Here is a 16,931-nt window from a genome sequence, read left to right on the forward strand (position 1 = left end):
ACAGGAAATTCCTTAAACCATGTTTCTACATGTAATTTTAGAAATATTTCCTTGATATTGTTGGGGTTGTAACTTGAAGATTCCAGATAGGAATCTCAAACATAGCAGTTCAATCCAGTATTCCCATTGTGGGCTTCATGATGTAATGATGTTAATTCATGTGCATGTTTATGAATCTGAACACCACTTTTTCTTCTGTGCTTATGACTGAAGTATTGCATATTTGCAGCTATTTCTCCTGTTTGTAAACCATTGCATCAAGGAACTATACATTATTACAAAAGATGAAAACTTAATGAAAAAAATTCTCCAAATACTTTCTTTGCCACAAACTTGGATGTTTTGAAGCCACTGACTCATTTTTAACAGGGAGATGCTCTAAAGTAAACATTAACCGGTATAAGGAATGCCTTTTTAGTTAAAGCTGAACTGCAGCGTGAAGCAGAGCTGGTAATAATAATGTATTATTAATAATGGCATTTCTTTGCCAGCACAGCGCCTACAGGAAATAATTTTTCATTTTTCTGATGTAGTATTATCAGAGAGCACAAAGATCTTGGGAGAGATACCTCAGGACTTTTGCTGCCTCATGATTTCAGAGACTGGATTTAAATACAACGTTTAGAATTATTTGATCTTTTGTAGTTCGATGTTTTAGACATCTCTGGAGCTTTGAAGTGTAGTTCAGACGCTAAGCGTTACATGTAGGCAGAGGAATGGAGAACTGAACATAAAGGTCCAGCAGGATTGAAAGAGAGGATGAACAAAATGTTTTACGTAGATAAAATACAAAAGACTGAGACTGTAGAAGTGACTGAAGCCTTAGCTCACAGAACACTGCACAAGTTGCCTTGACATCACAAATGCTACCAGGAACAATTTTACATTGTGGTTCTACCCTAAAAATGTTCACATGCAACATTTTTTTAATCCTGGAAGTTGAACACAAAAAAAATCAGAACATTTTTATTGGATGATTGTAGGAAACGTATTTTTACTGGTTTTGGACTCATTTGCCTTGCTGGAATATGAACTCACTTCTTTTATCCTTCTGCTTCAGCCACAAACTTGTTTCCAGTTCAAATTTAGGGCAACTCCATTCATGCACAGAAGTAACAGAGGTGTTAATGGAGGAGGAGAATTTGATTTTCAGAACTTTTGATATGGATAAAGAAGCCCATGAAGTACAAACGGCCCTCTGAAGGAATGCCAGTTTGAGGTTTTTTTAGTCCCTTTTCAGAATGGGACTGTTACTTGGAAACGGCAATCAACTTTCAATCAGTTTTGATTCTCTGTATGAACAGGCACACAGAATCCCAGAATGTCAGGGGTTGGAAGGGCCCTGGAAAGCTCATCCAGTGCAATCCCCCCATGGAGCAGGAACACCCAGATGAGGTTACACAGGAAGGTGTCCAGTTTACTGTCGCACAGCAGAGCTGGTTCCTGCTGTGGTGGTCACTGGGTACGGGGATCAAGCGAAGTGTTGACGTCCATGCCCAGTTTTAGGCCCTGTGAGTTCTCATTTTTCTATCCCAAAGTACATCTGCTGGAATAGAGGCACTCATTGTGGTTCCTCACGCGTTTTCAGGTCGGGGAGGACTCCCGCCATTCGGGACCGCCAGTTTTGCCAAGACCATCCAGCACGTTTAACACAGTCAGCAGAGCTCAGTACCAGGATGTGGTTCCAGTGGGTACGTCCGCGTGTGGCCTCTTCTCAGAGAAGTTCTCCACAACTGAGGGTGTTGTGTCCATGCGCGCTGCTGAGATTTTCATTTGTTTGGGATGGGTGGAAGTTAGCATTTGTTGTGATTACTTCATCAGCATTTCCCAATCGTTCAGTAACAACCTGCAGGAATGTCTGTTCAGAACCTAAAAAATGTCTGTTCAGAACCAAATAATGCAAAACTTCTGCCTTCCTTGCTCACTCTATCTGGTGACAGGGGGAGTTGAAGCCAGTAAGCCAAGTTGTGTCCTAACTGGACTCTATTCCCAGTGATTTTTGTACAACCTCTGAGCATCTGTTTGGGCAAGGTTCCAGAAAGTGTTAATCAGCTTGGAATTAGTCACTAGCTTAACTCCTGTTCTCAGTTACATACACACCAAGTTACTGACTTTCGTGCCACCAAGAAGATAATTTAGCTTATCGAATCTAACAGCTGTCACGTCGTGCTAAATCAAGAGAAATTCATCCAATTGACTGAGTGGCTCTTTGTACTGTGGCATGTTTACTTGAAAATCTCTGCCTGTTTAAATCCTTCCCCATGCCAGAGACACACTCCAGGCTCAACAATCAGTGAGGATTTGATAGGGGTGTTTCTGATGCCTCTTTAATATTGAGAATGGATTTCAGTACACTGAAAAACAAGGTCTCTGTAATTTTAGTCTAGCAATTAATATTCTACCTCAACTCAGTGTGAGCGATAAAATATAATAGAAATAGCTAACAACATTAGAACTGCTAAAACTGGGAAGAATGTGTCGCAGTCAGATTTGGTTCGTGATCAAGAAGCATGTTCCCCGAACGATAGTAGAATTGGTGGCCTTACATGAAAAATTATTAACATAATATTGCTAAACTTAAAACTGTGAAGATGAAGTCTGCTGTCATTATTGTTTGAAACTCAGAAGGAATGCAGTCCTGTCTTCTTGTTTCAGCATGATACTTTTGTTGATGTTTTCAGCTTACAATGACAAGATTGTTGCGTTTTTGCGGCAGCCCAATATATTTGAAATTCTACAAGAGCGTCAACCAGATCTTACTAGGAATCATTCACTCAGGTAATAAAATTGGTGACGTCTGCTATTCCATTTCAATACAAAATGGTAATTAGAATTTGTTTCTTCCATTAATATTAGCAGTGGAACATAGCAGATTGTAGCCTTGTAGCCTATTCAAACATACTCATAAAGCTGTGGGAAGTAGTTCTTTGTGTTACTCTGTGAATAAGATTTAGAAGAACAGAGGTAATGTGTTATTACCAAATAAAGGTACCTACAATAAAGTGTTTGGAACAAGTGACATAAGAGATTTGCTGATGTCTTCAAAATGTGCCAGGCCAGCTGGATGGCACGGCAGATGAGTCCATGTCCAGCTGGGACACTGAGGCACTATGGCACAGATTGTTTTGTCCTTGTCTTCGTATTAGGTCCTGACCTAATGACCTTGGAGGTCATCTTGTATCGATCAGAATTTTTAGTGTTTCTCCAGAATTTAAGAAAGGAGTAGCTGCAGGTTTTTGCATAGTTCTATGAGCCTGAACTTGGAGGATTGATGTTATTAAATTTGGATTGCTGTACAACAGCCTGCACATTGAAGAGATGAGGGCAACAGGAGGATCGTTCCTCAGAATAAATTAGGTTTTTGGTTGTAATATTTTGCTGCTCACAAGGACATGGTGTGGCAGGGAAAAAATGGTTTCTGTAATGCCCAGAGATTTTGATGATGTACCCTGTACTTTTCTTGTTACTGTGGTGTGTATTGGTGCCTTATTTGCAAAAGAGATGTCGGAAGCCTTTTTTTGCTTCCCCAGGGAGAAGATCCAGTTCATCCGGACAGAGGGAACACCGGGGTTGGTGCGTTTATCCAGTGATGCAGACCTTGTCATGTTGCTAAGGTGGGCACAGCTGCTTCCCGTGCACCTCTGGATCGTGCTGGGGCTGTTAGGTGGGGACTCTGCTGATTTGGGGACCACATCATTTCCCCTTCAGTCCTTGGACTTGCAGCTGAGACAGCTACAACTCAGGGCTTAGATTTTTGATTTTCATCATGTTCGGTTTCTGTTAGATTGGCGCAAAAGGAATTGCGGTTTTTACATTGTTGAAATTTGCCATTTGATATTGGATACATTCTGATATTCGATATTCTGTCTCTTTCTGGATTTGCTTCTGTTGATATTTGGAAAAGACTGACATAGATACTATGAAGACTCTATGTACACAGATGCAGTGATTAGGCTGCAAAATGTTTATTGTTTTTCTCTGAAAAGTTGTGTAGCAGTAATAGATGAGGCATGAAATAACCCAACCTAAGCAGACAGGATGTGATACCCATTTCAGCAACAGTGTTAGCAGTAAAGATAAAATAAGGAAATAACTTTTATGCCCACAAGCTTATTATTCAATATGCCCAACAAGTTCTGATGTGATTCTTAATCCTGGAGGCTTAGAATGTTTGTGTCTGTTCCTGGTCTTTGTGCAGTATGGCAGATCTTTTTTTCCAGGAAAGTGTGACTAAGGTTGTTGACCCTTTTGTAATGAGAACACAATTGGGGTTGTCTAGTAACTTTCGAGGTCTGGTTGAGGGCATGGCAATAAAATATTTTGTAGCACTCTAAGTGTGCATAGTGGAGAGAAAGCAGGCTAGAAACTATAGATTTGTTCCTAGAAAGAGAAAAATGCCATTTATTCAAATAAATGTGTTATTTGCTCCTTTCAACCAGCTTGTTTGAGGAGGAGATCATGTCATACGTGCCGCCACATGCCTTACTTCATCCTAGTTATTGCCAGTCGCCGAGGGGCTCGCCGGTGTCTTCGCCACAGAACTCCCCAGGTAAGTTGCTTGGGCACAGCAAAACCATTGCTCCTACTGGTGAAGGACCAGTTCCAGATCAGTAAACTCAGTATAGCTCGCTCCTTCTGCCTTCCCCAAAGTCAGAGAACAAAAACAATAGAAAAACCGTTTTGACTATGATTTTTTTGTTGGCTTTCAAAATTGAAATTCGTGGCACATTAAAGCCAAGAGCCTGCTATTGGGAAGCTATAACCTGTTCTCCGTTGTGGTTCCCAACTTAGATGGGTAAAGTTAAATGAGGTGAAGCATCTTCCAAGTGGTCAGTGAGCTTATTGCTGCAGTACTTTCATTCCAATGGTATCTGTAAGATACTGCAGCAGAGCTAGTTCACTTTATGTTAGGCTGCATGTCATGACTTTCCACCTTCCTGAAGATGCAAGTTCTGTTGCTCCAGCACCACCAAAAGATTTAGTCCTATTTTTGAGCAAAGTCGACTAATGTGATTGCATTTGACTGTCAAACTTGAGCTTTTGCCTTGGGCTCACGAGAAGTTTTGCCGGAAGAGAAAATTGGCGGATTACAACTTCAGAGGCTGTGATTTTGTTCTGACTTGTAAAACACGCAAACTTGTTTTTCAGTGGTGAGAAACAACTAAGTGACTGTTCATGCCAAGATCCTGCTGCCTAGAGAATTAAAAATATGAGATCTAATAACTGTACATTAAAACGCCATTGTTAATGGGGCTGTGGTGTAACGAGTCCCAGTTTTATGTAAAGCCACCTTGTTGCCCCTTTAACGTGAGTCCAAAAATAGCATTTTGTGGCTGTCTGGAAATACGCATATCAGAATGGAATGAAATTGAAATTTCTCATATTAACTAAGCTGCAGATCAGAACTAAACTATTTCCAATATGACGAGTTGCATTTGACCTCTGAAGGGTAAGTACAGCAATTTGAAGTTTATAGATGTTGCCATTCTTAGTTGTCTCGAGACGGCAATAGGTAAATAAAATCAAATCACTGCAGTAAATTGGAAGTAGCCTAAGGGAATTTCTACAAATTTGAGAACAAAAGTGTAGATAAATAGGGAATATTTGGGATGTAAGCAACTCTAGGTAGTTTCAGACAATAAGAAAATTTTATCAGGAAAAGTACGGTGATTACTATGGGCATTTTCCGGTCCACAATCATAAAAAGCTTTGCCTTTTCAAGGAACCAGATTAAAACCATTCATAAACATGTCCTGAGTGGTAGCTTTTCCTGCTGCTGGACGTAGGACTTCTGTAGGAGGCATTCAAAGAGATTGTATTAAAATCTTGATCTTATGGCATTCTGCAAAGCAGCAAAATATAATCCTCACATATATTGATATTTTTGATACACGTATGCTTTGGATATAATTATTTCCCTTTGAAAAGAAAGGAAGAATGAAATCTGCATGTATGCATCTTATTTGCAGCTGCAAACCTGGCAGTCTTTGAAGAGTAAACACAGTTTTGGCTTTCGGAGTTATAATTTCTTCATTACCAGTGCATGCACCAAAGCATGCTGGTCAGGGCTGCACTCCAACAGAGTTGTTTCAAAATGCGTTCAGTCTTTAACATGGGATATTCTCATCTGTTCCTCAAAGAAGTAGCACACAGTAAAGGGTGGACAGGGATGGGTTTAGTCCTGTTCTCCTTAAAATTGTACCCTCTATTGCGTTTCATAGAAAATATAGAGACCATTGAATCTCCCTGTCAGTCTGCAAGTATGCATGTTTGTGTTGGTGTACAAATGACTCTTTTGATGAGAAATTGCAAATAGCTCATGGAGGCTGTGGAGCTCTGTGGAGGCTCTGTGGTTTTTTGTCAGCTAAACTGGCTGTGCTTCAGTACACGAGGGTGCGCGTTAAGGATCCTTTGTTCACATCAGTCACAATCGGTTCTACTTTCTCTTTTGGGACAGATGAATAGTCATGAAGCTGCTCTTTATATCTGCTTTAGAATATAACCTCTTTGAAAATCAAATATGATTATCACATCACTGGCGTTTTTTAGCTCTTCCATTAACATCTTTTGTTCCCAGGGCGGAAGTAATCACTATAATTGCTCAGGAATTTCTTGGCGCACGCATCTGATTTGCAATGAGGACTTGTCATGTGCCGACAGAATCCTGCACTGCTGATTTCTGAACCATGAAGTCATGTGTTACCAGATTTATATTCTGTGGTATCTCTCAGCAAAAACTTCCTTTGGGGGTTAAGATTGAAGTATGCTTTAGCTGTGTTTTTTTTGGTGACTACATTTTTGTACCTACTTTGACCCAAAGCAAAATAAACAAAGCAGGGGAAAAGGCCGATAATTAGAAGGCTGTTTACAGTTTCAAGTTCCTGTCAGTTTTCTAGAGAATTCAGCCGAGAAGCCCAGGGTGCTTCAGTAAAAGAGGATACCCACCATTCAGTAACCGGGGACTACGATTTGTTTTTCCAGAGGGCTCCTGCATGTTTCCATTGGAGCTTTGTGGATTCCCTGACCCTTTCTATTCCTCCCGCACGTCACTCTAAGCCTAGAACAAGCGGCAAGTGTCTTTCTGGTCAGACAGGTCTTTAGAAAACCTCTCATTCTCTCTCTGATCGTGCAGAGAGATCGACTCTGCAGCTTCTTCCAGCAGCCACTTCCGCAGGATGTTGCTCATCGTGTTTTCCCCCAGCCCCGTGTGCTTTGTGGCCAAGCGAGCTGCCCACAGCCTGAACAGATACATGTTCTCTTTCCTTCATAACCTCAAACGTTACCTTCCCATGCCTTCACACACAGCAGCAATAAATATTTCTGTATTGGCCTGGTGGTGTACAGGAAGCCAAAAGAAAACTCATGTAATGAACTGGTTGTCGCTTAAAAGACAGAAATCTGTATGTACGTGCTTCTAAAGCACTCATTTGTATTTCCAGTGCGTCACAGGCCAGTTAGATGACCACCAGTTGCAAATAAGTAGTTGTCAACCTATGTATGGTTTAGGGCTTGAGAAATTGTACGTGTCCCCTGGGTTTTTGGGGGGATGTCTACACAGCCATGCATGGGAGGAATTTCACATTGGGAAAACTAGGGAAGAGGAGACGAACGTTACAGGACTAGCATTAACTGCCTCTTTGGCACACTGTCTTGCAACCAAATCAATTGAATTAATTTATCTAGGGAGGTGGTGGACGTTCTAATCGTTGTAATATTCAGAATAGATCAGACTCAACACATAATTTTTATATACTAGACTTGTACATGCGAATGTGGGGGTATGCCATTGTTTTGGCATACAGATCTTTTAAGAAACTGACCCTCAAAAACAGTTTTTCAAAAATAAGGTGACCATCACCAGCATGTATGTTCCTGCAGTCACACGTGAAAAGTTTCACAAACTTCGATTTGGTAGACTTTTCATTTTTCCAATATTTTTCTTGCTTGTACTGCAGCAAGGAAAAACTTCTACTAAGGGATTTCCAAAAGTCTTGATGTGTTCAACAGGGACACAGCGGAGTACAGGCTGGTTATGTTTCATTTCTGAGTTCTTGTTTTTCCTGCTAATATTAAAACCAGAACAGATCAGACCATTTGTCGCATGAGCTATTGTAAAGGTTAGATGTAAAGTGTACTTGACAAACAAAAGTCTTTCCAGTTGATTGTGCTGGGGTTTTTTATTCCATCTTTTGCATTGACCTGGATTTGCTCTTTTAAGACTTACTTTAGAAAGATGATACTATAGGAAATGAGCAACCAAAACGTCTTGGATGCAGAGCACATTTGAAGATATGCAGCTTTTACTCTTTATAAAGGTGATCAAGCTGAACACTTACTATGCCTTTTGCTGCTAAGGAGTCTTCTCAATAGAGGATGGGACATTAATCAGTTCATGTCACCACAGCTCATTCTTTGCTTGTTGCTTCCCGCAGGTACCCAGCGTGCCAATGCCCGAGCTCCAGCTCCTTACAAAAGAGATTTTGAAGCCAAGCTGAGGAACTTTTACAGGAAGTTGGAGACTAAAGGATATGGACAAGGCCCAGGGAAATTGAAGTACGTTGAAGAGTCTCATGAAGCTGGAGCTGTTTCTCAGGCAGCTTGCCCTGCCTTGCATGTCTATAACCTTCTTCCTACTAGAAGGAATGCAGATGTTACGGTTAGCCTTGTACTTCAGGAAATATACAGCCTGCCATAAAATACTTAGTGCCAGCATGTGATTCATAGCAGTGGATACAGCAAGTTCTGAGCACTTCTTTTCTGTGTTTCTTCCAACTATATTTTCATACGAATAATATTACCAATACAGTACAAAAAAGCACTTTGGGAAGAGGCATACAGAACAGGAGGCATGTGAATTCTTCCATCATAGCAATTACTGTGATATAAACAGTTAGATTTTCCTATATCTTTTTCCACTGGAAAAACTAGATGTGCTTATCTTTTGTACATCTTTGCCTGTATCAATATAACAGTCCTCTTTAGTAAAGAGGACTCATAAAATTAAATGTTATTAAATTCTAAGGATTGCCTTAAAAAAACTGTTTATATTTTTACTTCAGCGCTTGGAGTGCTTGGAGTGAGGTCTTCCCTCCTTAATTTATTTGGTAATCGTGTGTTTACATACTGTTATGTTAAGGATCATCATAAGACACTTTCCTAATTTTGTAAATTACCATATCTTGTGCCAGCTATCAAACTCTCATAGTCTGATACTCTCATAGTAGCCATGAGGCACTAGAACTTTTTAAATCATTTATTCTCTTAGAATGGGGAGGTAGGGTTTTTGAATATACAGCAAGCTAAGTTTCGGGACACTAATTAGACCCAGGTTTTTTGGCAGAATATAAAATGGTTAAGTAAGGAGGATTCTTTCGCCTGTTATTTTTAGATCTTCGTGACACTTCCTCACTTTCACAGTCTTTTTTTAGAAGGCACGTTATGTTTTCACATGCGATGCTTCAGCCTGGTTTGGGGCAAACAATTGCCATTTTGTCCCATCGCACTTACACTGGGGATAATGTAGGCATGTGTGATTCTGGAGTTACCATCAGTGCCTTTACCAACAGGTTTTATCTTTTTCCTTGTTAAGAGGTGAGATTCTTGCTTAAAGTAAGACTGATTTAGAGGCCCAGCCTTACAGAAGGATTTAAAACTTAATGAAATTGCTCACATCGAGACCCTTCCCATTGAAGCCTTCAAGTAAGGGAAGAACCAGGCCAGAAAAAATAAAACTACCCTTCTTTGTATGAGAGGCATTTTATTGAAATCTAAAATAGATCTTTGAAGGAGGTAGATGAACAGACAGAACCTGCCTGATTTAGATCAAATTATCTGGCAGAAACTTGTATCTCAGGGAAGTCATCCTGTTACCTTGCAGTGTAAATAGATGTTTCCAACTGTGCCTCATGCTCACGAGTTGCTGTTTCAAAATTATTTTGTCCTTCAGATTAATCATCAGGAGAGACCACTTGCTAGAAGATGCCTTTAACCAGATCATGGGCTACTCAAGAAAAGATCTGCAGAGAAATAAACTCTATGTCACGTTTGTTGGTGAAGAAGGGTGAGTAGAACAGGGAAGTAAATGTGATCTCAGGATTCAGTGTGTCTCGCAGCTGCTGTTTGACCCAGCCTTGTGGGCTGGAGTGAAAAGAGGAAGGCTTATGCTCAGGAAATGCCCCATACATAAGCCTAGAACATACAGCTGTTCAAGATGACATTGTAGGCATTGTGAAATGTAACGTATCCTGCCTTTGCAGAAGTAATGCGTGTGTCGATGTGCATTTTCACAATAGTTGGTGTGTGTTCCGGAATGTTGCTGGGAAAGCAAAGAAAAAACAAACTGCTTTCTCATGTTGTCAGAATTCTGTTCTGTCAGTGCTGCCATTATATCTCCTGTGCTGCGGGAGGTGCTCGCTGCTGCTCCAGCCCAGGGCCTGTCTCACAAATAAAAGCAACTCGGCAGTCGCTAGTGGTCAAATAAACACAAATACTCGTGATGTTACAAAGTCACTTCAGGAAATGCTCCGTCTGCATCTGATGAAAGTCTGACACGTTTCATACAGGTTGCGAGATGCGCATTGCAAAGCAAGATGTGGTTAGATTTTTCTTGTAAGTGAAACTAGAACAATGTACTGTCTGCCTCTTCAGTCTCTTGATTTGTGCCCACTTTGTCACATCTTAAAGCCCGCTGCATTAGGCTCAAATATATATATTTCATGAATGTATTTGTGAATACATTCACAATTGTATTCCTTGATATTTAGGAAACTCCAGCACGCCGCTCTTGGAATGCTGCGGTGTGCAATATTGCCATGCTGTCTCAGTCTTTAAAAGAGCTCAGTTGTAATAGAAACATCTCATACAAGATTAGATAAAATTAATCTGTCTTGAAAACCCCTAAATCCTGTTGTTTGTTTGAAGTTCACCCTGAAGTGCTTAATGTTAATAAGGACCAAGTGAAGTCTGAAAGCTGAGAGCCAAGTGTGGACTTGTTCATCTAAATAATATCACCGAGCTGTGTGAGGAGAAGCTCAGAACTGGACTGACGGGGCTGGCGCAGGATGAGATTGCACTTTATTGACAGAGCAGGGTGGGGATGCAGGAACCAGGCTTGTCTTCCACAGCCCGACCAGCCTTTCCTTTCACAGCTACAACCTCCACTCACATTTGAAAATGAAAGGGAAACATTTAAAATCATACATGAGAAAGAGGTCGACCCAGATAGACTGTCTCATCAGTTGTCAGGCTTCTGCATTTCATCACCCAGGACAGCGAGGTGAAGAGTGACCTGGAAATGGGGCTGACACGTCCTGCTCCCATTATATCCAGCTTTACACAAGAGTCTCTTCTTAATGGAAAAGAACGAGTTAATTAAGAACAAAGTAAAATTAAAATGACGTCAATTCTCTATTTACAAATCTGTGTTTTGAATGCAGAAAGGATGTGTGCAAACAGTATTGTTTCATCAGAGATGGTGCAAGGATATATCACATCAAACTGCTCATTTGGCTGGGTGTACAAAGACAGGCCAGGGTGGAGGAGAGGAGGACGAGGAGGTGGAGGAATACTTCAAGTTAATTGTTTTCTATTTGCTCCTCCTTTTCCTTTTTCAAGTTTTTAAGTGGGAGTTTGCTCTTGCATTTCTTTTCCTCTCGGTAAAGAGGTGTAAGTCTTAAAGTAATGGGTAGTGAAATCCTTACAGATGAAAACATTTTGGTAACTATTGATTTCTTACTGTATAAATTAATAAGTGGGGCAACTCAGACATAGTTATTGCTGTTGATATGATTTTTCTCATAAGTCTCATGATGCTTGTATCTTCCTTGAACCTCCCATTTCTACGGTCATGATGCTAGTTTAATGTCGATACATTCACACTTCATGTGCTGATAAATGAAGAAAAATGTGATACAAAGAATATGGTTCTTTAAAGTTATTTTCCCTGAGTTCAATTAACTATTAGTAGAAGCTGCTTTGCATTTCAGAGTGGTAAACCTGAAGTATTAATGGTGCTTCCTAGGAGACATGAGTTGTGTTGCCAACAACAGATTGCTCTGCTCCCGAATACCCAGATGCCCCACAGTTGCAGCTGCTCTGTGGTTACATACCTCTCCCATGAAGTTTTCTCACCCGTGTGCCAAGCCTTTAATTGTGGGATAAATCTGACTGGCAGTGCAGGACTCTCATGATTGATTTATTTAACATGACTCACAGTAACTCTGCATAGAAAATGAACTGTAGGAAAGCGCACAGTTTCTATTCTATCTTCTAATGAGTCTGTTTATCCCAGAAATTTGCAAGAGTCTTCCAGATGACACTTTACTTAATCCTGGTATTTGTGCCAAGATTAAGATCCAACAGTTGTCTGGGATATCAAACCATTTTAGGGTTTTTTCTGCATTTTGAGGATGGACTATGCCCTTCTTGCCAGGGTAAGGATCGGTTACAGTACTTCACTTCCAAAGCTTAACAGCAGCTAAGTGCTTCCAAATGAGCGAGGGGAAAATGTTCAATGTTTCCTCAACTCGATATTGCTACCTAGCCTTTACTTTCCTGACAACTCCATCCTCAAAACCAACTTGTATCTTCTGTAAAAGGTCATGAACCAAAACATGAGTAGCAAAAGTCCTGAGCTTCTCTACGATACTTCTGTCTGTGCACTTAGTACTAAAGCAACACCTTCTTAAAAGTCAGCTATGAAATCTTCAATCTATAGAAGATCTATCTTTGTATCTACTTTGTTAGAATTATAACAATCTCTCTTCCCCACGGAAAATCCCCAGTTTTCTGTTTTCCAACTCTACCAAAGCATTGACTTCATACTGAACTCATTTCACTGGTGACCTGCAGCATAATGTCAAAATTCAGTCTTACTGCTTTGTCAGCAATGAGTTTGTTTATGATTCAGGAAAAGGGGGTTATTTAAATTCCTTATTCATTAGTCCAGGAATCTTGAAATAGCAAAATAAAAACGAAATGCACTCTCCAAAAAGCATTTAAATGCACTCAAGTTTGGAAGACAGACAAGAAAATTTAGACCAAGAAAGATAAATCACTGAAGCAATCTCAGATTATATTGCTAGGGAAAACAGAAATATTATCCTTCAAATTATCCTGTTGTTGCAAATCTGCAAAGACAAAATAGGACCATTGTTCATTTTCATTCTTAATTTGTCAGTTGCAGATATGTCTAATGTTTCCTCCCTGACCCCCAATTATTTGGTGATATTCCTGTGGCAAAGAGGCCGTTACAGCGGGAGCCAAAATGTTTGCTGAGCGCAACCCGCACAGAGCACTTGATTCCTGCCCTCCAAGCCATTCCATTGCTAAGTAGCCCCGCGAGGACTTCACATACCTTGGCATGAAGCAATCTGCAGGAGAAGGGTTCTGCTTAAAATCTTGCGAAATTTTAATTAAAATACAGCGTAAGGAATGTAGATTCCAAAAAAGCTTTTCTTTGCACAAAATTAACACTTTATAGTAATGTCAGGTTTCTCTTTAAAGGTTGGACTACAGTGGACCTTCAAGAGAGTTTTTTTTCCTGGTGTCCAGAGAGCTCTTCAATCCATATTATGGTTTGTTTGAATATTCAGCCAATGATACCTATACAGTACAAATAAGTCCCATGTCTGCATTTGTAGACAATCACCATGAGTGGTAAGAATTATTTTTATATTTCTTTTTTCAGATATGTTTTCTGCTGTTCCCACGTGTAGAAAATTGCTCATATCTGCTCAGACATATAACACAGAATCTGATCTTTTTAACCAGCAGCAAAATAATTGCATCTCTTTAGACTTCCCTGGTTCTGTTTTCTCTTGTGGTTTTAAATGATGTTATTTCTCACAAGCTCAGCAAAACTATGATTTGGAACATGGACCACAGGATTGTCTCACAACACAGCTCTGTGTTTCTTGTACATTAGCAGTCATTTCATAAAAGCAATTAAAAAAAATGACAAAAAGCCAGTCTTTACTTTTTTTCTGTAAGGAGATGATGGGAGATTTCAAACAGGTGTTACTGTATGTAGTTTGAGTCTTACTAAAGAGCACAGAGGTCTCCTCACCGGGAAAAAACCAACGTATCGATTGGAAGGAGGTCTATGGAGTTACCAGAATTGGGGCAGAGGGAAGACTCCTGGTGCCATAGCTCTTAAGCAACATCTGTACATACATACTTCTGAAATAGTTATCAAGGATTTTTTACATAATCTCATTTTCACACTTATAAGTCAGTTTAAACCACCCGCAGTTGATTTAAGCCATCGCTTTATAAGTCTATAAAGCTGTGCCATGAATATTAACAGAGGATTCTGTTGTGTAGGGAGTTAAATTTACAGTGACCATGGGATGACAACTGCTCATCTGCGTGCGACAGATACTTACAGAGTCCTTGTTTATTGCAAGCCAGTTATGAAGAATGTGTATCAGAAAGGAATCTCATTACTAGTTTTAAAAATGAATAGACAATTCAATGGTTGGCTGCGTCCACTTCAGGTAGTTGAAGCAACCTACCTGTTGAACTCCAGTGCTGCAACAACAAATGGCATATGCTGCATTGGAAAAGCAGAACAGTCTGGCAAAAAGGGAAGGAAAGAAAAACTTAATGTGTCGCAAGGCTTCTGCCAACATTTTGTATTCATCCCTGGCTCATGCTGTGCTGGACCAGAGACCTTGGGGCTGCGAGAGGCACGACCCCTCTCTTATTCTGCTGGGAATATTTGCAAAGGTCCTACTATTTTGAAGTTGCTGCCATCTGATCTCAAATCTGTCCGACTCCCTCCCTCCTCTCAACTCTCCTTGCACACCCGACAAAGCGTGTGTAAAGAAAATAAACAGCAGCTGTTATTTTGGAAGATTGACTTTTATAAAGAGGCTGGTCTGGCAGGGGTTGATGGGGTTAATATGGATTTGCCATTTTTGAGAAGTTGCAACTTAGGTATCTGAGGGATTTTCCACACCCCGCAGACTCGCATTTTTTCTGTGCCTTACTGAGAATGTAAAAGAAACACGAGAAAAAAAAAATACCACAATTCAGACATAGCTATCTGATTTAAAAATGCTGTTTGGAAATATATGTAAGTTTTGATGACAGAGCAGTGTCCAAACCACCAAGTTTCAGTATAACTATTGTAACTCCTTCTCTTCCAGGTTCAGGTTTAGTGGTCGAATTCTTGGTCTTGCTCTGATACATCAGTATTTGCTGGATGCCTTTTTTACACGACCCTTTTATAAAGCTCTCCTCCGAATGTGAGTAGAACTGTTCTGTCTCCTTTTTTGTTTGGTTCCTTCCCAATGGACAATGACATTTTGTGTATACATAAACTATGAAGTTTTACCATCAAATAAGACAGGCTATTACTTATAATTTAATAATTTAATTTCAGTCCAGCACTTTTTTGACAAGTTCACTTGTTTTTAGCCAGCCATGTAGTACTCAGAATGTTGTTTCTGGTTGGCATGAAAACCTCATGTTTCGTTTTAGCCATGTTATCAGCTTGCTTCTACAAAATCTCACATTTGAAGTTATACAGTGAAATGCTGTGGGTTTCTTCCAGATTATTAATAGAGTTCTTATTCATTTGTCTTGTAATGACTCAGAGGATAGGATATGAATCACTTTGTAGCTTAGAGCGCCAGACCCGTTCTCAGAGGTAGGCTGATTGTTGGCCATCTCCGTGCTGATGAGCTTTACTTTGCTAACACTTCAGACTCTGTTTTCAGAACTACTGCTCCTGTTCTGGCTGAAACAATGGGAGCTGCACTTGCTCAGCATGGCTGGAATTCAATTAACTTAAGGTGCTTTGCTTTTTAGCATCCTTTTAAAAGCTGCTTTTGAGAAGTCTGGAAGGATATTTTTTTTGTATAAGACATCATACATTCTAGTAGTGCGGAGTAATGCATCTGTTCCTATTGTACATATATTTTACAAGTGCCTAAATGCTAACAGTGTCATTTCAATAAGAATGAGGGCTTAATACTAATATTGTGTGACTGCCAAATTAAATTAATTGTTTCACTTGGCGGTTCTCTTATCACTACAATTAAAACTGAGGGGTGGCCACCTTTGTACACAGTCTAATAGGAGCAGCTGAAAAGCACCTTAATTAATAGCCCCAGTGTCCTGTTTCACAGAACAGGATTTCAGGAGTTAGGAAGAAAGGCAGAAATTGCCACCACGCTATTAAATATTATTAACAGCCTACATGTTCAAAGCTTGGAGCAGTAACTGTTGCAGAGAGCAAGGGGCAGTTGGCTTACAGGTTGGGTTTGTAAAAGAAGGACCAGGTGAGGGGAAATATCGCAAAAAGTAACGAGATCTTTGTGTGGTAAGCAGGCTGTCTGAAGAGACGTCGCATGATAAAGAGATGGGAGAGGTGGCAGTGTAGTCACATAAGCAAAAAGAATAGTAGCAGCTTGTTAGAAAAGCTTACCATTTCTTTTATGCTTTGAATTTTTTTCTCTTCAAGCTATGTATTTTCGTAATTCCAAAATATTCTTCTCTGGAAACATGGGACAGACTGACTGTAAGCTTAGAAAGAAATGTTTCTTCAAATTAATAAATTCTGGAATTTTGTATATTAGCAAAACCATTTTGTGTTACACAGTAGCTGCAATTACTAGGGTAATAAACAGAGATATGAAGTAGTGTCTTCTTTATTCTATTGACTTTTCTCTCGGCCCCTGTTCTCAGTCTGTTTTTCAGGCCCGTCCTATCTCAGTGTGGTTACTGAGCACACGCTGCTGCCCTCATCTGAATTGCTGTGTTTTCTTCTTGTTTCCGCCAGACTCTGTGACCTGAGTGACCTGGAATATCTCGATGAGGAATTCCACCAGAGCCTGCAGTGGATGAAGGACAATGATATCCATGATATCCTCGATCTCACCTTTACTGTAAATGAAGAAGTTTTTGGGCAGGTGTGCAAGATTCTT

The 16,931-nt window shown here is 40.1% G+C and overlaps 1 protein-coding gene across 11 annotated transcripts in view; it reads left to right on the top strand.

The window, feature by feature from the left end:
* Nucleotides 1–16,931, top strand: part of HECW2 (HECT, C2 and WW domain containing E3 ubiquitin protein ligase 2) — a 113,707-nt gene that overhangs the window by 80,678 nt on the left and 16,098 nt on the right. For all 11 annotated transcript variants that reach the window (XR_014184445.1, XR_014184446.1, XR_014184447.1 and 8 more), the window contains 9 exons: nt 1,589–1,691; nt 2,682–2,778; nt 3,531–3,614; nt 4,440–4,549; nt 8,433–8,553; nt 9,947–10,060; nt 13,504–13,656; nt 15,150–15,248; nt 16,787–16,916. Coding sequence is in view for 5 of the 11 variants with exons in the window: in XM_082056592.1 (XP_081912718.1) it covers nt 1,589–1,691; nt 2,682–2,778; nt 3,531–3,614; nt 4,440–4,549; nt 8,433–8,553; nt 9,947–10,060; nt 13,504–13,656; nt 15,150–15,248; nt 16,787–16,916 (1,011 nt within the window). In the remaining 6 variants the exon portion in view is untranslated. The remainder of the gene's footprint in view (nt 1–1,588; nt 1,692–2,681; nt 2,779–3,530; nt 3,615–4,439; nt 4,550–8,432; nt 8,554–9,946; nt 10,061–13,503; nt 13,657–15,149; nt 15,249–16,786; nt 16,917–16,931) is intronic.

Source organism: Streptopelia decaocto, assembly GCF_964273445.1.
Source record: "Streptopelia decaocto genome assembly, chromosome: 6".
Lineage (NCBI taxonomy): Eukaryota > Metazoa > Chordata > Aves > Columbiformes > Columbidae > Streptopelia > Streptopelia decaocto.